At 38.8% G+C, this 24,818-nt stretch overlaps 1 protein-coding gene across 4 annotated transcripts in view; it reads right to left on the minus strand.

The window, feature by feature from the left end:
- The window catches only part of LOC126374563 (septin-7), a 28,611-nt gene extending 8,553 nt beyond the window's left edge, over window positions 1–20,058 (minus strand). Inside the window, exons 1-6 of one of the 4 annotated variants that reach the window (XM_050021255.1) lie at window positions 19,243–20,058; window positions 4,425–4,760; window positions 3,726–3,885; window positions 1,910–2,120; window positions 769–1,024; window positions 318–513 (exon numbers count right to left, since the gene is read on the minus strand). In XM_050021255.1, coding sequence (XP_049877212.1) covers window positions 318–513; window positions 769–1,024; window positions 1,910–2,120; window positions 3,726–3,885; window positions 4,425–4,760; window positions 19,243–19,368 — 1,285 coding nt within the window. In that variant the 5' untranslated portion in view covers window positions 19,369–20,058. Of the gene's footprint in view, window positions 1–317; window positions 514–768; window positions 1,025–1,909; window positions 2,121–3,725; window positions 3,886–4,424; window positions 4,761–6,527; window positions 6,831–11,246; window positions 11,812–14,484; window positions 15,030–19,242 lie in introns of those variants that run through there. The other 3 variants (XM_050021235.1, XM_050021244.1, XM_050021264.1) reach the window with 3 other exon arrangements.
- Between the last annotated feature and the right edge of the window lie 4,760 nt (window positions 20,059–24,818).

Below are 24,818 nucleotides of genomic sequence, written 5' to 3' on the forward strand. Positions count from 1 at the left end.
CTTTGTTCATTTAAATGTAAGTAAATTAGAAATATTAGGTTGTTTTGTGACGACACTGCCAACTCTTGTGTATAAAAGAATTGTTTAACTCAAAATGGAACAAAATAGAGTTCAATATGTAGGATTCTCATTATGCATGTGTGCCCGTAGCAGGTAAGTGTAGATAGGCATATTATACTACCGAACGAAGTATTAAATACCTTATGAGAAATTTACCAATACATCTAATGCAAATTAGCGAATCCTCTTCACCATAATGACAAGTCAAGCTCCTAAGGATTAGTTTAAACTCCAAAAGATATGTAAAATGTACTGACCCTCAGCGATGCCCCAAGGATACTTGCGCCCGCGGATGCGGCGGCCATCTTGCTCGATGACGGTGTTGGCGCCGACCACCGCGAAGGGCACGCGCGCGCGCAGTGCCTTTGTCGCCTCCGCACCCTCGCCCTCCTCGCCTGTGCTCTCCGGGAAGTCGTAGATCTTGATCTTGTGCGTAGCTATCTCTTTCATTATCTGCAATGTGGGTAGGTAAGTTAGAAGCGGATGGGGCTTCAGGGGTAAAATACTCTGTCAATTGATATAATACAATAATCGATAGTCTAGAACTGGAGCGTCATGACTAACACAAACACGCTCTTTCAGTCGAACCAGAGGCCTTAATATACAAAACAGGCGCACCACTTTGATTTACGATATTCCCACATTGTTTCTTTTATTTTTGAAAACCAACATCACCTTTTTACGTTTAGTCATATTATGTTTTATTACCTGTTCTTTGAACTCCTTGCACTCCTCAGGCGTCATGGTGTCCGCTTTAGCGATGACGGGGATGATGTTGACTTTGTCTCCGAGCCGTTGCATGAACTCGACATCGAGCGGCTTCAGCCCGTGGCCGCTGGGCGCGATGAAGTAAAGGCAGCAGTGTACGCGGGTATCAGGCGGCGCCGCCTTGCGGGTCACCCTAGACTCCGCGTTCAGGAACTCTTCATACTTCGACTCAACAAAGTCGATAATCGGTTGCCAACTGGAACGGTATTTACTTAAAGTGAATTTGTATGATAAATTGTGGCTGAAGCTCTAGCTACAAAGCGCGCTTTTTAGATCGTCGACTGTTTCTTACCAGTCGATTTATTCCGCCCTATTTATGGAGTATTTAAATTATACGCTTACCTCAAGACAGCCATATAAAAGTACCAATACATAAATTACAATAGCTTTGAAGTATCTTATTGTTCACTGTACAAGTTTACATACAATAAAATACAAATATTCCCTTTGGTCCAAAATCGTATCGTAGTACGTATTAGGAAAAGCAGTAGGTTATTTTTCAAAAGCTTGCACGAGGCAGGCGTATGAGTTAGATACATTTTATTTACATTTCAATTGTCATGGCTTCTTTTACACAAACAACGTTACCTGTACAGGCGTTACTTAACCTGGCATAGTCGCGACAGTCAGAGATCTGTCTGGTGTGAAGGAACTATTTGGACATGTTTTCCCACTAGTAAAGCCTACCTGCCGGATTAATCGCTCATAGTAACGCATCTTCCTGACAATTTCTGAACGATATCCGACATCCTTAAACAAGTGCTTAGAAAGCTATTTAAATATGGAACAATGAGCAGTGCGTGCGACCATCGCGCTACTAAACCACATAATTTGACATTCACACACTACTGTCACACTGACTGTCACACTCTGAGTGGGGCGGCACAACACTATTCTTCTTTCATTCATCACCGTTATCGCGTCACCACAATACTCACACATTTCTAATCTAGTCTAGCCTATTAATATGATCCGACTGTTGAGCAAATGCTTTTTTCATAGGGAGTTTGGACTTGGACCTTTTTCTCACATTCTTATTTCATTCGTCACTAACAATTGAATATGCGTCTATCCAACTCACCAGTTGCTGTTATCAACAGCGTCCCCGAAGCCGGGCGTGTCGACGATGGTGAGCGTGAGGTTGACGCCGTTCTCCTTCAGCAGCACGACGCTCGTCTCCACGCCGACCGTCTTCTTCACCCGCAGCGACGGCCCCGGGTGCTTGTCCTTGTCGTACACCTCCGTCAGGAACAAAGAGTTTATTAACGTCGACTTGCCCAGCCCTGTCTCTCCTGTAAAACAGATTATTTTTATTAGTTCGGACGTACCAGCCTAAATATTCAGTAGTCGGGTACCTATGCTGATATAAAGTCGAAGGCTGTGCCCAGCCAGCCAGTATCGGGAAGAGTCTGAGATGCATTTTTAAATATACACAAAGTAAACAGCGAGTAAATTTATTTTGCGCAAATCTGTTTTATGAAATTATTTTTTTTAATTTAATTTTAAATAAATGGAAAAAAAATCCCATACTATTTAAAAAAAGATATTTCTACAAAAGCATGCACGCGTTGATGTCTTTTATTGTACAAAATGTAAAAAAATGTACGTCTTTAAATTCATTCTCCGCCAATTATAATATCTAATAACAATAATATTATTACTATTATTTTACCTTTTTACAAATAATAATAATAACTAGTTACTCAATCTAAACATGAAACTATGCTGAAAAAGGATATTGCTCATTTCCCAGTGCTGCGAAATATTGTTACAAAAGCATGTAACGCCAAATTAAGGATAAATTATACAATAAATATATCGTGACCACAATTGGTTTGTTGTAAAGTCCTAACACCGTTACATGAGATCCCTAAATAGAATTGTCAATCTTTCACTAAGAAATAATTCTATTTGATATCACAATAAAATTAACGTTATGGCTGCCCAACATTATACTGTTTCACCTGATTATTCGTCATTATTTTTATCTAACCTCAAATAGTAAATAAACGTTGACTCACAATCATTATCATTGTTTGCTAAAAGTTTAAAAGACTGAGATAAAGAATCGTAGAACACTAATCTTGGAATTTGCAAGGCTAAAGTGAGTAGACATTTTGAAAATGTACCTTAGGCCGCATCATCACTTACTTGATGAATCGGTGGTCTTGAACGAAACGAATGCAACAAGTTTACGTCACACACCGGACATTTAATACAAAAAGTCTCGTTATAAGTCTCGCCTTATACCATAAATATATAAAAGCTATCCTTGTAAAATCCAAACCCCATTTTTTAACTGTTGTGCCTGGAAATCTCGGCCGCAGTGGTGGGAAAAGCAACGTTACCTCTAAATTATAAAGATAATCCCCCTAGCATTATCCCGTTTATCACAGGGTCCACTTACCTAACCTGAAGATTTGACAGGTCCGGTTTTTTACAGAAGCAACTGCCTGTCTGACCTTCCAACCCGCGAAGGTAAAACAAATCCAATACAGGTTAGGTCACATACCTCCGAAAATGCATTTCTCGAGAATGTGGGTTTCCTCACTATGTTTTCCATCACCGCTGAGCACGTAATAATTATTTATGATCCAAACATGAATTCGAAAACAAATTCGACTATCATTGGTTTAGACCTGTGCTGGATTCGAACATGCGACCTCAAAGTGAGAGGCAAGCGTTCTTCCAACTGGGCTACCACGGCTCGTAAATAATGAAGACATAAATTATGAAGATAATAAAATAACCATTTTGAGTTTGCAGCCTATCTTCACATTTTTCATTGAAATTGATATAGAATTTGTGTTTATCGACTGCTTAAATAAAATGACTTCGTAACCCTTTAGATACTAAGCCCTAAAAAATATACTTTATGTAAACCGTGTTTCACTTACCAACTACCATTAACGTGAACTCGAATCCTTTTTTCACTGCCTTCCTGTACACCTGGTTTGGTAGGTTCGCGAATCCGACGTATCCATCTAGTTCTTTGGTTTTTGGCTTCTCTAACTTAGGTAATTCTGGTTTTGGCGCAACGGGTGGGTGGTCAGTTTTCTGAAATATATAAAAAGAAATAATCAACTTTTTTATTTAGCAATTATTTCTAGTTCAACGGATCTCCGTGCAACGTCTGGGTTAAAATTTAAACTAAGGATGTCTCGAAATGAAATAACACTAAATTGTTTTCTGGAAGTTTGTATAATATTTACCTCTATCCACCCCATTGTACTTATTATGAAGGTACTCGTATTTAGTCGTTTATAAGACCAACAACAAACAAATAGTTATAATTAATGTGTAACTCCGAGTTCGTAGTCCATGTTAGGACGTTATGATAGATAACTCTATTGTTATCGCCGGACTAATTTGGTCACAGTGAAGATACTTTTCCATTCTCGGTGAACATTGATTTATCTAACTGAATTGTGGTACCAGAAAATGTTCAATCAACTTCATAATGTGTGTTCCAATGATCCAACGTTTTTCATTTCCGAGCGAGCTGTTTTAAACTTATTCGGGGGAATTAGAATTACTATAACATTAGTTTGACTAGTCAGCCTACCCATATTGTGAAGAAGTTCGTGTAGTCTCACCTTGATGATATTCTCTGTACTCCTGAGCGGAGCGGGCACGGCGGGCGGCGCACAGGCGGGCACGGGCGGCGCGGGCGTGGGTGGTGGCGCGGCGCCGGGCGGCTTGTCCACAGACGCGCTGTTGGTCAGCTTGGCCCCCGGGGCTGTGCCATTAGCCTCGTGGTGGTTGTTCTCCTGTGGCTCCGGCAGCGTGGCCGCGCGCTTTGCGAGCGCGTCCTTGAGCGCGGAAGGAGCGAGCGGCGGCGCGGGCGGCGCCCCGCTCGGCGGGCCCGTCGCGCTCGCCCCGCTGCCGCTCACCGAGTCCGACTTGAAGAACAGCTCGCGTTTACTTTGTAACTGGAACACAACGACGATCCAATCACTACTCACTACCAAAAATCATAGGCTTCAATAGGAACTGCACCGTTACTTTCGACTAATATAAAATATGCTAGCAATTGAAGCTAACGAGGGACGACACTCCCTCCACGAGAAGTCATAAATCCGCTCTCGATTGTAGCCGGTTAACAGTATACTTATAGGCGGTTTGTCAGCGTACACGCAGTCAAGTCTAGCCGGCTGCCAGGCTCACGTCCGATGACTCATCGGAATCGAGGTTATGTTTCTTGGTTAGTAATAATATCAGAGAAACACTAATGATCGTCGATAACCATAATAAATTACGGAACGCGTATCCTGCGAAAAACCGTGACTAACGAACATTTGCATAAAAAATGTAAAACCAAACACGTTATCAACAACTCTGAGTAACATCAATATTATGCCTTAGTATAATCTGCTATAGTTAATCAAGCGTGAAGAACACTTGGGACGTGAAATTCGTTGGAATCTCATAATTTAAATGCACAATACTAGTCAGTATCATCGACTTGAAATATATTATAAAAGCGAAACGAGTTATTGGATGTTGTACTGTCGATAGCTTGGTGCAATTATGTAGGTGCGAAGAACGAAAGCGGGGTGAGTCACGCGGAACCTGCCCGTCATTATAGAACACGTGAACACATCTCGGCTGCTAACGGGCCCCGGGGTAAACAACGCTTCACATTTGCCGACACTGTTCTACTATAACCCAATACAATTTAAAAGCTTTTGTCGCTACGTAAACTCATTAACATTAAGCGCGTTATCCTATTTTTAAAGTGAGTGTTAAAAGGTCGCATCAACATCAGCCCCAATGAACGTTTCCTGTCGAGATTTCACCGCTCTATTTAAACATCAACTAGCCCATAAAGACAATTGACACTCAAGATTAAAGACTCGCCGAAACAATGGACGACGCGGTTAATGGCAGAGGTAGAAGTTAGAACGCTTCACTATTCTGATAAAAAATGTCCACATATTTTATGAACACGCAAACAACAAGAAATGATGTGCAATTATGCTTAACTATGCACTTTTGCAAAGTGCGTCGACCGTACGAGTCTGCGGCGACGTTTCAGTCTAATAATATCTGCTAGGTTCGCGACGTCACACATACTGCGATAGTTAAAATACCTAAATGTCAAATTATAATGAACCCACCATGCATTATCTAAAACAGGGATAGAAAGTTTGACTTGTGTTACCATTGCGTCTCTAATAACAGGCTCCGATTTAGTACTTTTGAGAATATTCAGAGTATGTGGGCAGCTACAGCCGTGCATCAGGTGCAACGTTGATGCTCTTCGCATCAAAAAAGGGCTGCATCTTGGCAACTCTAAATTACATATCACACTGCCTTTGGACAAAACCATAGAAACGCACAAAATTTACAGACACTAAAGTAGCAAAAAATATGCAAGCTCGTAAACACAAGCAGATCCAAATGCTCACTGATGATGTCGTTGGTACGGTAAAGGCTCATCCGGCTAATGTTTACCCGAGCGCTGGTATTGTGCAGTAACGTAAATAATCAAATGTTCTCGACATCGAAAAGGAATTTGTTTGTTTACTGAACAAACACGTATAAACAACCTGTACAAGTCGATTGATAGTAGAAGTAAGAATGACTCCATTTGGGAGATATTTAATCAGTATCCGCGGAACTCGCAAAATAATTATCTAAAGTTAACCGCATCATTTTATATTTCATCCGTTAGTTTTATTCAAATAAACACTTACATTCACATCATTGCCAACTTCATGGTGTTCACAAGTTAACTTCTTTTTAACACTACAGTTTTTTACGCTTAGTCTGTTTTTTAACTGTCTCAACATATTTCGAACCAGCCACCATTCGATGAGTCACACGAAACTAATATTCACCATGTGTAACAGTTGTAAATTTTATCACTAGAAACTAATGAGCTATTGAATAAGCTGCTACTACAGCCAATCAATACAGCCCAATAACGTTTCATTAATTAGACTATGAATTAGTTAGAGAGACTGAATGAAGCAGCAGCTCAGAGTTCTGACTTGCCGAGGAAACTGAGTAAAACTGTCAGATAAACCTTCACGGGTGTTTACGCGACCGAGTTAAATTTTACACTTATTTATTGTTTGCGGCTATGTCATAGTAGGTAGACTTATAAAAAGATGACTAATTAACATGCGATTTGTCGGTACATATTTTCTGTAAGTATGTTACAATTATTGGTAAGTATTGTTCTCAAAACACATATTATAGAGTGGCCATGACTAAGTTTACGATTAGAAAACAATACCTACTTGAACAATATTTGTAGAATTGGTATGTATCGTATGGTATGTATGAAATTAAATAATTGCTGAACGTGTGGTCTATTTAAATGTATAATTCCGACTTAATAAAGATATAAATCAATCGAATGGAACCCTAATTTACGGGTATCCGGCCGCTCCTTTACTGGCAGCACACACAATTCCTTAGTGTCGTTTCATTAGAGATAGTAACGGTAGTCATTACACGTTTGATTGGCTCCGCCTGCCACAATGCTACATTGTCCCATGGCGATGCGATAGATAGATACAAGAGAATATGTACAGCACATAAAGCACACTCATTTCTTATGTACGTAACTATCTATTTTGTCACAAGATCACAATTTTGTCCGGGCATGCCTTGAATTTCCAAGTTTATCGTACTCAATGCTTAATTAAAAGGAAAACGCAGGGATGACGAGTTATTCAAAAGTTATAAGAAAAGATGTGACCATGCCTAGAATTCTGAGCAGAATAAAAACCGGGAGGCAGGCGGAGTCGCGCCGTCGGAGTTCTGAACAGACGGGGATAGTAAAAAATACCGCTCTCAGTATAATTGCAATCCTTTGCCGGCGGCGACGCAAGGCGCGGACAAGCAACCGCAATGACTCTCGCCTCTGACTCATTTTTGTCGCCATCTTCGTCTCCTTAGGGCAAGACAATCGTTAACCGAAATAAACATCGGTACTAACCACATACCGATATCTACAAATCAGTCCTGAGAGAAGTTTAAACTGATTAACTATGAACCATAGCGACCTAAAATAACGGCAAGCAGCTTCGTCCAACAGTTGTGTTTGTTTCCAAAACAAAGCTCCTGCTTCTACGGGAAGTGAACGCTAAATGAACGTCTACACGCGCACGTGCACAACTCTATGGTAATGCTAATGCTATTCTTTGATGGAGTCGAATGTTATGAGTGTCGATCAGTTTGGCTGCTTGCGATTTGTTCTCTGTAAAACAACAACGTAGGCATGACGGATATAGCTTCGGCTCTGAACTGAACACATTACGTAATATCGTACGTATTTATAACAGATACTCATGCTGAAATTAATGAACATTCTGAACAATACCAATGCAATCAATAATAAAGTGAATACTGTCCTTGCTGACGCAGTAGTAGTAAGTGCTTGCGGTACTACGATATTTAAGTAGAAGTCACGACTCGCGTTTAGTCCATATCTGTTAATTGAAGTCGAGTGCACTCACTATCTCTGAATCATCTTTGGGTTTGCAACGGTTTCCGCGTACCCCGTGCAACCAGTTTAATTGCAACGATTTCTCTGCATACACAACGCCAGTGGATACAATTTGGGGCGACGGATCATTTACCTTACTTTCTCCATATAACTCGCTTACGTATTCGCGTAATTCTCAGATATTGTTCGAAATCGACACACCTGTAATCGCAACCAATTTAAACTCTTTACTAGTCACGCAGGGATAAGCATTAAGCACGCTTTATAGAGTCGATTTGATGTATTTACGTATAGATTAAGTCCAGTTCGTCAAATAGACATTATGGTGTTTTATACTACAACTGCATATTGGTAGGTTGTCACTTTACATTTGATCATATTTTTAGTTTTCGCCTAATGATAACTGTGTTTTTGTCTTCGATTGAAAACTAGAAGCTTTCATATTTTGTGTATCCTTGTAAAGATATATTGGTGTGCCAATGTAATAGTATAGAATTTCTGTGTAATACTAGTAATATACTGAATACAATAATTGCAAGGTAATTGTTAATACCTCAGCGGTACAAGTTTCTCTGGCAGCAATTATAAACTACCGATGAGGACGTGACGAGCCTCGTACTAGCAAACCCAAATGTTACATTAGACAATAACTACTTCATGTTATTGAATAGTTACAGTAGCAAAAATTTAGTATTTCATATTAATTAAATGCATATTTTCAATATTTCTTAAGAAAATCAGTGAAAAGCTTAGTGTAGAACTTAAAACTTTTTAGTCATAAATTCAAAACTGATCACGGATTTAAACATTAAATTATTATTTGAATATATTATGTGGCGCCACTTGTAATCAAACCGTATTACAATGCGGCAATATCAAACGCCTTAGTGCCACGGACACTTAATTAATCTTCATAGATGCACCTAGAGGCATTACTGAAGGTGGGTGTAAGATTCTTAGCGTGGGCAAAACCGGAGTTGAACGGACCGACTGCAATAGAAGACGAGACACAAAAAATCAATTACAAATATAAGTAACCGAATGAACTCAATATTTCGTGAATGTACAGAATAATGGCATGATTTACAGACATAATAAAACACCCGAGGTCACATTTTATAGCTGAAGTCGTAAAATAATTTTCCAGGGAATACAGAAATTATATCTGAAGCATACAACTTGTAACGAAAACAGATAACTTTCATCGACGAGAGACGAGCAGGGAAGATGACGAAAAACAAACTGGTAGATGGTTGCGATAACGAGCTCAATGGTTGCACGCATTCGCCTTAAGTAGAACATCCGTGTCTATCGTCTCACTCCCAGAAGCAAAATTACACACTCCGCAAGAAATCAATACTGCTTTTTATGCCCCGTAGCACTCAACATGAATACTCGTATATGCGAGGTAGAACGCAGATAGAAATCTATGTAATGGAATTGCATAGCTTAGACATTACGCCTCAGAGTATGTACCTAACAATAGATGAGTAATTACCACAGCCAATTAGCTACAATCCAACTCCATAAATTTTATGTTTCAAAATACTTGCAATTAGTTAAGTTTCATTTAAAGTCTAGTTTCTTCGGAGTGAAGCAGAGTGCAGCATTGAGCCCGTTGCATTATTCATGCCCTCTCTGTGAGATGCGAGGACAGGCCAGATTGCTTTGCCCGCTGTTGCTTTCAACATCTATAACATGTATTATATTTAATGCAAGTTAAATATTTTTATCAAGAATTAAATTGAAGTCATTGAGAACTTGCAGTCGTTCCAACTTCACTGTTCGTTAATTTTGCACAATTTGAGACTCATTACTGCGCGCTGACCATGAATTTTTTTAATTGAGGTTAAATGGATTGTCACTCAAATTAACACAGCAAGCCTACTCCTGTATAAACGAACAAATAACAAGGTATCTAATTTAAAATTACCTTTTAAATAAAGGTAATATATCCACTGAAGGACATAAAGAAAAGATTTACAACCTCTAACTCGATAACACTATAACTGTCTACAAAATACTACTACAGAAATATATACCAAATGTATCTGAAGAGATTAGAGTTAAATAAGGCGTTCACAAGTCGATGCCCCGATGTTTCTGGTGGGAAGCTATTTAAAACCTTCATGACTTAATAAAGTTTCACACGTGTACTCAAAATTCCTCTTGCAATATAAATAAACTCATTGTGGAAGAGTGCTGAACGAATGGCGTGATGAAGGTTCGTAAATAATTTTAAAGTTGTTAATTATAACCAATTTTTGGCACATTAGTCATAAAATCACTCATTATCGTAAATGGAAGTGGAAATGAAAGTTGAGGAAACTGTTACGGTTTAAACAAAGGATTATTGATCGGAAAGTATTCGATAGTGCAGTTCACACGTGCATTGTTGTGCAAGACGTAGAGATACAGCAGGCACTACAATTGTTATATGATAACTCCTAGACGGTGTGTGTGTGTGTATGTATAGGAGACACTTGTACGATAGTGCAACAGGCTGAGGCGAAGGCGGCGAGTGCGATTGTGACTTATTATAATATAGAGCGAGTCAACGACCCGGCCACCGAGGATTAGGAAATGGACACCGATTCGTTCTGCACGGAGTAACGGAAAGCGGGACCTATTCGTCATGAACTACTACTATATAAAAAATATACTAACTAACCCACTATTTTACTCAGTGCCGTAAAAACGATACGATTCTTCGAAAACAAAAAAGCCAATTGACTCAATGAGGGTGGATGTCTCCACGTTTACGACCTATTTTATCAACAGGCGCCACTGCAGTCGGGCCTCTAATTGATATGTCGGCTCGCTGCTGATATCGGTGACGCTAAATCAATAACTACCGACAGGTCGCTACTAATCACGTCGTTCTAAATTTAGCTCATTTTCTACCTCGACCACATATATACAGTGTACCTAGTTACAAAAAAACAACAATCGGTACCTCAGCTTTCCTTCGCAACGAAAGGTTTCTCCAGATGTCGCGAGGACTAGTCCATCCCACTTTAGTTTTATCAGCTCCACTGTCACCTACGCTGCTAGCACATCTACCTAGCTTGGTCGAATGTGATGCGCCGTTAGTCAAAGCTCGATTTGCCATTCTGTACACATCTGCTTATGCACGACTTAAAAAATCACAGACGACGCCAAACATAAGTTCACAAACTACGCTTAACACGTTTCACACACATCACTGCAGCTACTTGTTGAGCATTTCAAATCAAAAAACGTTCACTTTACAAAACTTGAATTCACATGCACACAGTTAATTCCTTTGTAACGGCCTTTTACTTTTGTTCAATTGTGGTGAGCGCATATTCTGACATTTATACGATACCGCGGTAGTATTTTGTTTGGTTTTTATCAAATACAAGTGTAATACAGGTATTGGAACGTGTCAAAATAATGGTTGTTGCAAATATAGGTTGTGCTTGAGCGATATTGTGAGACAAACGAGCAGTTGTAACCTGAACACATTCACGCCCGTGTCAGTTTGAGGTTAGGTTACTGGCGGTACCGGCTGTCGGTGCCGGCTGGCGGGCTGGCGGGGCGCAGCGACCGGGCCGCACGCACACGGGGCGAAACTACTAAACATCTGTCGAAGGCGTGACCTTCATCTTTTATATCTGATGGAACTTACACGATTACTAAGTACTTATAACTTTTTGTACACGAATATTAGAATATTTATAACTTTAAACAAGTTCTATTACGGTGTACGATCCTATCCCACTACATACTGTTCGTATAATCCTTATAATAGAACAGAAAAGCGTTTGATTCCACTGGTAAACTAATTGAAAAACTATAATGGATCACATTTTTTTCCTTTAACATTGTCAAGGTAGTCAAAAACATCATCATCCCCTAGCATTACCCCTTTTTTTATTCACTGGGTCCGCTTACCTAACCTGAAGATTTGACAGATCCGGTTTTTTACAGAAGCGACTACCTGTCTGACCTTCCAACCCGCGAAGAGAAAACCAGCTCAATACCGGTTAGGTCACCATGATGAAAATACATTTCTCGGGAATGTGGGTTTCCTCACGATGTTTTCATTCACCGCCGAGCACGTGATAATCATTTATGATCCAAACATGAATTCGTAAACAAATTCGATAATCATCAATCAAGGTAGTAAAAAATAGTTTTAATAATAATTGAACTTATTAAACAACCACTTTTTTAAAGAAAAAACGCAGAAGAAATACGCAGGACAACAGGAGAATAAAGCGACACAAAAGCACTACGTGTGTATAAGCGCGTTAACTCAGGTACAAGTTAATTATGGCTATATCTACGTATACAGTCAAAAGGATCCCAAGTATCAAGCCCGTCACACTATACCCACCAGACACAAAGCAAGGGCCAATCGCAGTAAAGAAAATAAACTAAACGATTCAACAAATCCAAAGTGAATCTTAACGCAATCGAGTGAAGTAGAAAACACGGTGCCACTTAAGTGCGTTTGGCTTTTTGTGCATCGGACCGAACAATGCAAGAGGAGAACGTGCCCCAACCGCTTTTGCCGGTTGGTGAAAAACTTTGATTCCAACAGTTTTTGTGAACTCGTATTCAGGATTGTGTGAATGCTAAAACAATGCAATAATGAACATATCGCACCGCTATCTTCATGGGCTATTATCTATGCAACTTTCTCAACATACCCACCGTGATAACAACCCCACTGATAAGGATTCCTGGAAGTAGACGGACGTCTATACAAATGGACAGATTGATAACATGATGTACATAAGAAATAACGTTATCGGCAACAGAACATGAATGATTCCTTCATCGTTCTACAATAGACTATTTAGTGAATAGCCCGTCTGTTTCCAATTTGCACTTATGGTTTTGCAAGACTCTTTGTTATTTATGAGCAGGTCATAGTCTTGTTAAGACATTATTTATTTACTGCCCTATAATTATTAGATTTTTGTTGTTTTTTTTATTATTTTTAAAGCAGGCAAGTTACGGCTAATGCTAAAAATAATGAATGCTCAGGCTGTTAAGTTTCTTTATAAAATATGATGGCTCTTTGAAGAAACTTAACTAACCATGCTCACGGATGCGTACAACGGGATTTCTTGACCTTGAAGAAAAAGCTCAGTTAATAAGCGGATTCCTATTAAGTTCAATAATAATGTTCCAAGAATTTTCAGGTCAGGGTGCGACCGTGAAACAGTTTAATGTCTGTTTAGTGAATTCGACACATGTGAGCAGAATGGCCGCCGTTGCATGGGTTATTTTTAGTCTTATAGCCATGGGGTCACTCACCCGCTCACCCTCCCGCCACCCGAACCAGTCCTATCACATGAGGAACTGCGTGGGAATATGGTGGGATGTAAGCCATATCTTTGCAGAGGATAGTACAAAACAGCAAAAACATAACACAGAATATATGGATCGAGTCACGACGTTGCAGCACACCACTGCCGCCCGGCGACGGTCTAAATAAAACAACACAAAGTTGCCTTTTTGGGAAGGAAAAATTGTACACGTATCAAGACCAATGTGTACATTATCAACTTCACAACCATAATGGTGAAAAGTATAACAACAAGTAAGTATATCATACTTCACGCTTCAATCCATTACTTTCATAATAAGGAATTTCCATCGATGTAGCTCGCATTGTTATGACCTGACTTTGCTCTAGTTTCCAATATAAAATCTTGTCTTACTGTTAAATAATATAGATCGTACAAAGATTCTACGACGGTGTAATGTTATACATATATAGACTGCATACCCAATGCATGGCAATAATTATGCAATACAACACCTGACACCAGTGTACGATAGCGTATTGGGTACTTATCCGTCCATGGATCAGAATGTAAACAAGACGGTTATTAACCATCACGAAAAGACCGCACGAGCTAATCATGACCTATGAAACACAAACAAATGTTTCAAAATTGACGTAGAGCAAGACATTAAACAACTTAAAATATCTACGCAGTAAGGAGCACTTGTATTGTTTCACATTGTGTATAAAATATCAATATGAGTAATTCAATACAGTTTGTTTAGCTGCAAGAAGCATAACATTAGAACCTGCACGTACAAGAGGGTTTAATGCGCTAAAATAACGATAGGTATCCCTTTTTCGGGGTGCGCTAACTACGATTAGGGGAACTGTTTGAGGGTGCAAGATGAACGGCAAGGGGACTCACCGTGGCCGTGTCGGTGAGGGTGACTGTGGCAGAGGTGGGCCCGCCATTGGACGGAATACCGCTGCCAAAGGAGACCTGATTATTTGCACTTTGTTCAATAATTCGTTGGCGAAGTGCTAATCTTTCGAGGCTTGCTAAACGGTGTGATCCTCCTGTGCCTTCCCGGTCACGATCCCGAAGACCTGTTGTACTTCCGGCACTGAAGGATCCACTGTATTTCGGTAAAGTCGGCGGCGGCACTGGCCTTGCAGATCCTCGACCGAGGAGTGAACCACTGGAAGTGTATGCATAACTGCTGGGAGTTCCAAGAGTAGCGGTACGTGGAGCGGCACCGATTCCATTGACAGTTCCATTGGTACCATTGACGGCGGCGCCACCATTCACCGTCGTCGTACTGCCGTTCATTTCCTTAAGATTTCCGTCATGCGAGTGTTACAAATCACACACTGAGTCACTGACTGCACGGTTGCGATTACAATTCGAGCGATAGAGGTAGGAGCGTTCGAGCCGGGTGCCCGTCGGAGGCGGTTTGACAGCTCAGCGGTACAGACGAGGCGCGCGGGCGGAATCAGTCGGCGCCCCGCACGCGACGCCGCCGTCGCCACTCGCCGCTGTCGACCCCGCGACTAACCCTGGATTATTGCTACAACACCACCCGACTAGAGGGTTGAAATTGCATTGGACTTCCTTCTCTCCCTCAAGGTCAACCCATACATATTACCGCTTTCGATCTACTTGTTTTCTAAATATGCACGATAACAGTGCATAAGTAACTACTTCAACTTTATTTTTCCAGAGATGGTCGACGGAAAGTTTGTTATTCTGTTTTACGCATCAGGAATGTTTTTCAAGATTCAACATTTGCTATGAGAACAAAGACACGTGTAATGCGTCACTCCTATTAGGTGTCTTACTGACTTGTCCTTTTAAATTCAATCTCAAATGTGAAAGGCACAATCTGAATTCGTATAATGGGTTACTTTCATCTAGTCGTTTCGATTCGATATAGCCAATGCATTTATATCATCTCTTCCGTTGCAATAAAAGGTTTTTAAGGAGTTATTGGCCCCGATTCCTGCAGACATCTCTTAATTTTACTTTAAGTTATACCTGTCATTTTCTTATCCGCCGAAAAGGAAAGGGACGGATGATTGACAGCTCTTAATTTTAGGACGAATGAGTAAATAAATGAATAACCCGGGCGAATTTTTAGACGGTTGTTTTAGATTTGTGCTTAAAATTGACGTGTGTTCCATAAATTTTATGCTTGTCGATTACCCGTCCCTTTCCTTTTCGGCGGATAAGAAAATGACAGATATAACCTAAAATAAAATTAGATGGTATTTACAGGAATTAGCACCATTATATGACATTTTAATTTTTTTTAAGTAACTAAAAATTAAGCGATGGAAGATCGTCTAGAAAATTTTTAAGAAGTTGAGAGTTTTTTTTAAATACAAGTAATACTGAGTATCGGTAACTAGAATGATGCAAGTAGTCGTAAGTACCCTGTTACTCAATAGCTTTTCAATAGCGAAGGAAGTGACGCGTGGTTCATCGGCCTGACCCGAAGACGTCGAGACAAATAGCTGGGGGACTGGCGGAAGTACGTTTAAGGACATAGTAGTTCGGCCCATAGTAATGCGTGGACATCGGCACTTAGACGCTACTTTGAAGAATTCTGAAGCAAATAACGTCAACAAACTGAGCCAGTTTTTTTATTTCCCACGGGATTGGTTAGTGCATCCGTACCTATTTAAACTCACGCCTACAATAAGTATTGGGATAGTCGAGCCAGTCCCCAGGAGACAAAGCTGTTGTTTGTGCCACTTTTGTTATTTATTAATTTGTGTCTAACGATAAATTGTGTAGTTACCAGACATCAATCAATTGCAATACGCCGTTCATTTTAGATATTGTGACGTAATTTAATCCCTTAGTAGAGTTCGACGATATGCTCGGGGTGATAAGTAGCAGCAAAGTTTGTAAGATTTCTTTTCATTCTTCGCAGTAATAGAATGATTTATTTATTATTTTGTTTGAGTAAAGTTATTTTGTTTGGTTTAATGAGCAAATATGAAATAAGCACGTGGTTGTCTCATGTGGTGAACGATCGACCGCCTCACCGCGCAGGCGCGCCCGCACCCCCAATCCTGCGACTCTCTACGTAGTACTAACAACCCTCCGATGCATCACACGACACTGGTGATGCACTGAATGTCAATGCCGACCAATAAAACCTTTAAAGAACGTAGATCTACTTTAAAGAACGTTATTTTACATTTATTTTTTTAGCTATTCCTTAAACGTTGCGTTGCGGATTTATTATGCCTACGCAAAAGTAAGTGATTATATATCAATATACGTTAACCCACGCCAATATTTTTTATTGCGGAAGGTACCACAAGACATAAACCCTATGTCTTGGTTTAAATTTGTATAAAAGATTAAACTTTTAAATTAAAATGTACTTAAACTATGTAACGGCATATGAACTCTATTCTAATATCGTCATAAGAATACAAGGCATGTTTCTGATAGCGCCATCTAATGGACTTTCAAATTAAACACACATCCAGTCGAGTTAGTTCACCACATCGAGTGTGTAGCCAAGTGAGGCATTAGCTTTGCGCACGATACTCATATTAAAACAATGGTCGCATTTACAACTACATGACGCCACTAGGTGGCGCTACTATATAAATATCGTAAGAAGTCCTTTGTCGTCCACTCATAATACAACTCAAAATAAACAATAAACATAACGTTAAGTAACAAGATGTGATTTACATCATAATCTCGATTACGTCACGATTTACAGCTGCCGTAAAACTGTTTTATGTTCTTGTAGAAACATACCACAATAACCCATACAAAGACATCTTTGTTTTTGAAAAGTAAAAACTTGCTCACAAAACCATATTTTTGAAGATCTCTCTTAAATATACAATAAGCACATGAGAAATTAAAGAAACTGCTTTTTCTCACGTCTGTCGACACACAATACAAACTATTCTCAAGAACAAGAGTTTCCTCACAAAATATGTGCAAAAACAAAGCTAGTTTCAATCAAGAAGACGATAAAATGCTGTGCTCTTATTAGTATGTAGGTGGATGAAAACATAACTACGCTATCCATTGACTAACTCAGCAGTCATCTGTAAGAAATTGTATACATTACGAGGAGCTGTAATTATAAGAAAGTGAAACAGTTTCAGGAAGCCGCGCTGTGCTGTTCTCATTTAGAAACGTATAAGGAAAGTCTGTTGAACCGTAAACATAGTGAAAGACATTATAAAGATGTGAATCTACAAACACGCCTAATGAAGTATAAACAAAACTGCAGATACGTAATCAAAAATATACTGAAGAAACGAGGCAGTTTAAACCTACCTCTCAAACTTCCGTCGGTATAAACATCTTTTTCAAATTGTGTTATGAATGTATTTATCATTAAATTCCTCAACAAAGAATGTTACATATTTAATAAAGAAGCTTCTAAAGCAGGCCAGGTTACTTTATCTCAATTCAACGTCTTATATACATACACTCAGGAATGCCATACAGTTCGTTTAAAGGCTGGAGCCAACATTTGTAATGACGAAGGAGTAGGCATGCAGTTGGCACGCTTCATTAAGTAATTTATGTTAGTATGTAGTCGCGGAATGTTTTGGGTTATCACAAACTAGCCAACAGTAACAAGCAACCATGTTTATTTTACTTTATTAGCACTAGTAAACATTTAGGTAACGTTTCATATACCACACCCATCAAAACTATGTCGTTCTTTAAATACATGGTAAAGATAATTGAAACTAATAGGTACGTACGAGCATGTTTATCTACAGCCACTGCACGTAGGTACTTTTACAGATAACGTTTACTGACAAGTTAATAATGTATATGGACGTTAACTACGTTTAACTATTTAGGTTAGTCATTATCGAGTAGGTAAGTGAGCTTGACCGTAGTTTGATTCTGTGGTTTGCGTCAACATACTATAAGGAAAAACACTGCCGCAATTTGAACAGTCGCAGTCCAAGTTTGCATCTACACTACACCTTTATTATTATTTATCCCTTTTTATGGCATAACAAAGCGTATAAAAACGTTAAACGGGAATCGCCAATGTTCTGAAAATCGTGATTTATCACCGATCACAAATACACAGGCCGGCTGAATCGGACGTGTCGTTTAGCAAACAGGCACGTGCGATAGCCCCAACAGGCAATGTTTCTAAAACAAACCCCAATACACAAACGACTAACCATTACAACTCGGAACGATTCTACGAAATAAACTAGGTCGAAAATAGAGCATCATAATATTATACCGCGTACGACAAATCCGTCAAAATTAAAATTCGATAACGAATTCCGAATTTAGTTAGATTTTAATATAAATAATTAATCACAGATACGTTAGCAGGTTTCGCAAGCACTCGTAAACCCATGGCGTCATTACAACACAACTAATGAGCGCATCCCACAGGCGTACGATACGATGTTATCTTGTCAAAAGTAAAGGCGATGCTAAATGTTTCAAAGGAAATCCTACGCAAAAGTGATAGATGGTTCATCAAAATTGAATAGCTACACGCCCACAAATGACTTTGAGAAGAATCAGCATGAAACTCAAGGTACTAAGAGTTCCGAAATATACTTAAATATACATACAGACATTGCGGTTGTTATAATGATACCAGCATAGTGTTAAAATAAGCGAAAACCTATTTCACTTGGTTGAAGGGTAACTTACCTGTTCTGACGTTGAATTATTTGGTTTGTATCGAGATAGCACCGGCCTATTCCTCGATCTATTCAGGGGCGATTCTGACACAGAAGCCATTGCGAAACACTGAGTCCACTGAGACAATATACACATCAACTAAAACTCTGTACTTCTAAATTTATTCCAAATATACTATCTTTAAAAACACTATTAAACGTGTCCGCGCACATCCATCCGTTAACTGTTTAAGAAGGAAACATACTGTTACAATTACAGCAAAATGTGCCACAAACAAACGCGATACCACATTTTTCCGTCGACAAATCACATCCGGAGGAGAGTCGAGTGCAGTCCGCGCCCGGGTGAATCAACCGATTACGACAACCACCACTCTGGTGGAACTAGCACCGATACCTAATGCTAATCGTTTTACTGTTTACAAACACCTGCCTCACTTACGAAAATAGCTATTTCCTTTCAGTTTCATATTCTATAAGAATTATTTAAAATATTAATAAGCAATTTCTAACAATAAGGAGAGAGGTCTCTACAAATACTCGACGTATTTTGCTATTTATTGCGGCTCTGAGCGAAACAAAAATAGTTGTATAGGTTCAATGGAATGAAAGGGATACGAATGCCAATATAGTCCTGTGCTATGCGACGCGCGAGACTAAGGGCTTTAACGCAATACGCAAAGAACTAAGAGATTCATTCGGCGAGTTTAATACAATTGCAAAATTGATAGGGGATTTACTAGCAACACAGTAACTTGGCAAAAAAACGACCGCTCCGCGATTACAAATTCGCTTACTGAAACAATTAAACAATCGGCGCGTCGTAGATAGCAAACGCGTTCGCCACTGCAGCGGTCGCCGAATGTGCAAGTGTCACTACACTCATGACGACTGCTGGCCGCAGGGACATGGTATCGGTGTCACGCTGCCTGCGAAGCCCGAACAACGCTCGAGGACCGTATAGCGGTCGCGAATTCCTACTCGTAATTCAAACCTCGCACGCAACACTTACGTGCCCAACGGACAAACGGTCCTGGCGACCTAATAACTCCTATTCGATATCACTCATTGTGTATGGTAACGCACAAATTATAGTATAACGAGGTTACCTCCGACTGTCACTCCTTAGTGTTAGTGTTAAATCAATCTTTGACGAAGCTATACAGTAGGTTTAATATTATAGTTACTTACCGCTGATGTTCATATCGATCGAACAACGCCACATGAAACAATAAAAAACAAAATTACAGGAAATGCTTTTACATTTATAAGATCATTTTGTAAGAATAAACACATTGCACTTCTATAGTAATCGATTTATGGGCTGATGTCACTATAAAATTTCTGCTGACACAAATCCATACCTAGACAAGGTAAACAACAAGTACCAACGTCCTCAAGACTATCATTGCTCAAATAATCTACTTCCATTAACAAAGTTTTATGCTATATTTTATGGTTTGTTTATCAACCGATCAAAAATTTATTCGCAACATTTATCAGCACGCAGATTCGTCTGGCCAAACGAGACATACTACGCGTTGCAGCAAAACTCTGCGTGCAGACAAATGAATCACTAGATGAATATGCTGGCATTGTTTTTCCGATTGTTTTTATTTACAAATCGAAGATGAAATTAAACAGATGACGTGCACTATTAAATATCAATAACAAGAGATTTCTTCTTCATTATTGGTCGCCCACCGCAAGAGATTAGGCAAGCATTTGGCCGCATCGGGCTTCACTGAAGCAAGTACACCACATTCTCAAAATATTATTGTTTATTACTGAAATTATTTGTGCGAAGGGTGGGCAAATAACCAGAAGACAACATGCCACAATCATTTGTAATTTAAGTCGTAAGATGGAAATAATAAACGAAAATAGGGTATAAAGTCTTAGTCGACTTTAGCGACATGGCCGGGATGATAGCATATCGTCGACATTATTGTTTTTTACTTTTTTTGTATTTGCAGTATAGTAGCAAATGATATGGAAAAAAATATTGAAATAGTACCATCTCAACTAAATTAATCGTGTATAGCTAGTATCTAAACCAATCTAAACACTTTTCTTATTCTATTATCTTAATAATGCCTTAAACAGACATACTATTATGTCAAAGAGCAAAAAAACTACCGCAAGATTGTTGAGAAACTAAAGTTATGCCAAAGCCAAGCAGAATGTAAAATGTATGTACATTTGTATTCAAGACGAATACCTACTGCAGTCGGTAACTACGATAAATGGTGCAACGTGCAAGTAATGGACATCATCGTGAGGTCATCACGAGGATGAATAAACAAAGCAAGTGACAAGATTTGTATGTATTAATCAAATAAAAATCCTTACATGAAACACACGAAGTATCCATATCTTCGATTCAGACGACAATTAGGTTTTTAACATATAGTTTTCAAGTACGTTGTTAGGGTTGAACTTAAATTAAACTAACGTCCACTTTCATCAAACGGAACATTAGAAATTAAGCGACCACCGAAACATAACACTAGCGTCACTGGGGCTGAGCTGAACTTTACTTGTTGGAGTATCGATAAATAAACAATTCAACGACCTAGTTCCTGACAAATATTGACGGTAAAGTTATCGATGTTTGTGTTGAGGACGCGAGAGATATATGACTATATGTTTACGTATGCGAGATGCAGCGTGCGTGCGTATGCGCCGGTGTCGGAGAGCAAGCGGAGTGTGCGCTCGTAAGAGAGGACGGAGCTGGTCGCGCACGTTCGTTTGCAACTTGCACGAGCTATTTCAATACAGGCAGGGAATTCGCAACTCGGCGGATTCCTCGGCGCCGGGGGTGGCAGCGGCGGACGCTGCCCCTGAGGTCAACCGTCCCCTTATAGCAACGAACATGATCTCACACTCCGTAAATGTACCGACTTTCTGATAAGTAAGTACAAGTGAGGAGAAATACTTTAAATGAATATGAATTTCAATTTATATAAACGTTACTATCAGTTGTATGTAAAAATGCTGCTTTAATCTTTTATTTAACACTTTATCACATAACCTACCTATTCTACATCCGCAAACATGAACTGAGTACGTTTTTCTTGTTTGTATGAACTTGCAATCTGATGCATAATTACCTATAAGTAATTACAATATTAGTTTATGCGTCAAAATAAATGCAATACAATGCATTATGTAGGTACATATCGTATACCTACATACAAATTTTGCTTTTTGTAGCACTGTAAAAAGCAAGGTCAGATTCATGAGTTTATTGCTGTGCAATCAAATGACCGATCAATTAACTGAATTGGGACTTGGTCTGCGGTGTGTTATCACTATAGTTTATATGTAATGACTATAGTAGAGAACGGAAATTCGGTGACACGTTTACCTAAACTCGATGATAGTACATAATATGTTGATATTACCGTTTACCTGAGTTTTAAAATAGCGATAAGTTTATTCATTAACAGAACAATAAAATAGGTAGGTACTTAGTATATTTTGGTTGGTTTTGCATAACACTGATTAAAACTTAACTTAACTTAATGTATATTAGTCTCAAAATAACATAATATAAACAATCCCTCCTGTTGTCCTGTTGTATCCTGTTGTCCTTATCTCTGTATTTTGTGTCCATTGTGCTCAATAAAGTATTTTATCTATCTATCTATCTATCAATATACGTCGAACTGCTGGACACAAGACTCCCCTCAATCAACCGGAGGGGGTATGGAGCATACTCCACCACGCTGCTCCACTGCGGGTTAGTGGAGGTGGTTGAACGGCTTAACGTGCCCTCCGAAGCACGGAATCTTACTTTTCGTTTAGTCTCAAAATAGTAAAAAAAATTTTTGGGTGTACATTAAAATATATTAGAGTACCTTACAGCAAATAACAAATAAAAATATTTTAAAAAGTCAGGTAAAGGGGTAAATGGTGATATCAACTCTTATAGTACTATCAACACTGTAGAATAACAGTTGTATGATATATCACGGGCTACCATCAAGTTTAGGTAAATATGCTACCGAATTTCCGACCTGTAGTAATGACTACATACTTAATGAATTTGAAACATTTTACGGACACGCAATACGTCAATATTTCATGAATATGCGCTCTGAAATAATTTGTTTTGTAGAAAGTGGCATTAACATACCTACGTAGTTTTAATATTTTACTTTTTAAGGTGTGCACAGGTAAGGTAAACAATAGTTTTACCGCAAGGAGAGAGATATCGCTGTTGAGCTGATGGTGTCGGTTACACGGAGGAGCTGCGCGCCAGGTTCCGCGCGAGGGAGCGGGATGAGGTCACACGCTCGGTGAGCACGACACAATGCCTCGACACAAGGAACCACACGTGTGGACACTAACTAGTAACATTCACCGCCCTAGTACTCACACAAACAGAACTACTGCGCATGTCTTAGAATATGCATAAACAAAACAAAAATCTATCATAATTAAAACACGCGTTTAAATCAGGGATATATGAGACCCCATTTGGGATGGGAGTCTCATATCATTTATATAGATAAATATATCAATCAATAATCGTCTATCTTTTAGTAATAAAGCCCTTGGCTAGGTATATCCAAGAATTTCTTTCCTTTACTATTTTTTATCTTATTTAGGCAAATCTTTTGGCAGATAGTCTGGGGCCAAGAGCAAACCCATCAAAGGCAAAGAAATAATATATAATGCTAGCCAGGTATTTCCAGTGACTTCTATCTTTTGGTATGTTCCTTTAGCCTTATCTTACTTTGGTTTTACTTCTGCTAAATTTTTGTCGCTGTCTAGAGATTTTAATTCGTTTCCAATTTATATGGTCTTCATTTTTGACCCTATATTAATAGTTGTATTATCATTGCATTTTTCGTTGCTTCTCCCCCTTACAGTTAGTTCATATTCATAACATTAATCTATAATATCTGTGATAACCTTCACACCCCATTTGGGATGTAATAATTAATTTTGTATTCATTTATTGGATATGGTAATCTGAAATAAAATATAATAGGTAATAGGTAAGATAATAGGTCAAATGCATTATGTTGTGAAAGATCTTAGGTAATAAAATATTTCTCATAAGAAAAACATACTTAAATCCCAATTTACAAATAGGTCATTTTAAATAATAATAATTTACACTTGCAAATTATGCAGAAAAGCCATACTGAAGGAATGCCTTTGGCAAATAGAGGGAGAATGTGCCAAATACAGCCTAAAAGGAGAGGTAGGTATGTTCTAGAGTCTGAACTGAAATTAATATTTCTCTTTATAAAGGCTCTTGATCCATATCTTTATAGCCATTTACATCTTCACATTCACATTAAAATGTGACATTATGTCTAAAAAGTTTAAATGTAATTACAATAGAATATCAAAGATGTTTAGAAAAGAAATGAATACTGTCTAGCTTAGCATCAACTTGGAACATTAAAATTATAATAGTAAAAATGTTTTATAAGTATGTAAATTATAAATCCTTCAGCTTCCATTCCACAAGCAATGTGGAATAGGTATTATATTTCAATAAATAGGTATTATATTTCAATATATTTAGATTTTCTCATAAGAATATGCATAAAACCTTGTGTATCT

This window comes from Pectinophora gossypiella, chromosome 2, assembly GCF_024362695.1.
Source record: "Pectinophora gossypiella chromosome 2, ilPecGoss1.1, whole genome shotgun sequence".
Classification (NCBI taxonomy): domain Eukaryota; kingdom Metazoa; phylum Arthropoda; class Insecta; order Lepidoptera; family Gelechiidae; genus Pectinophora; species Pectinophora gossypiella.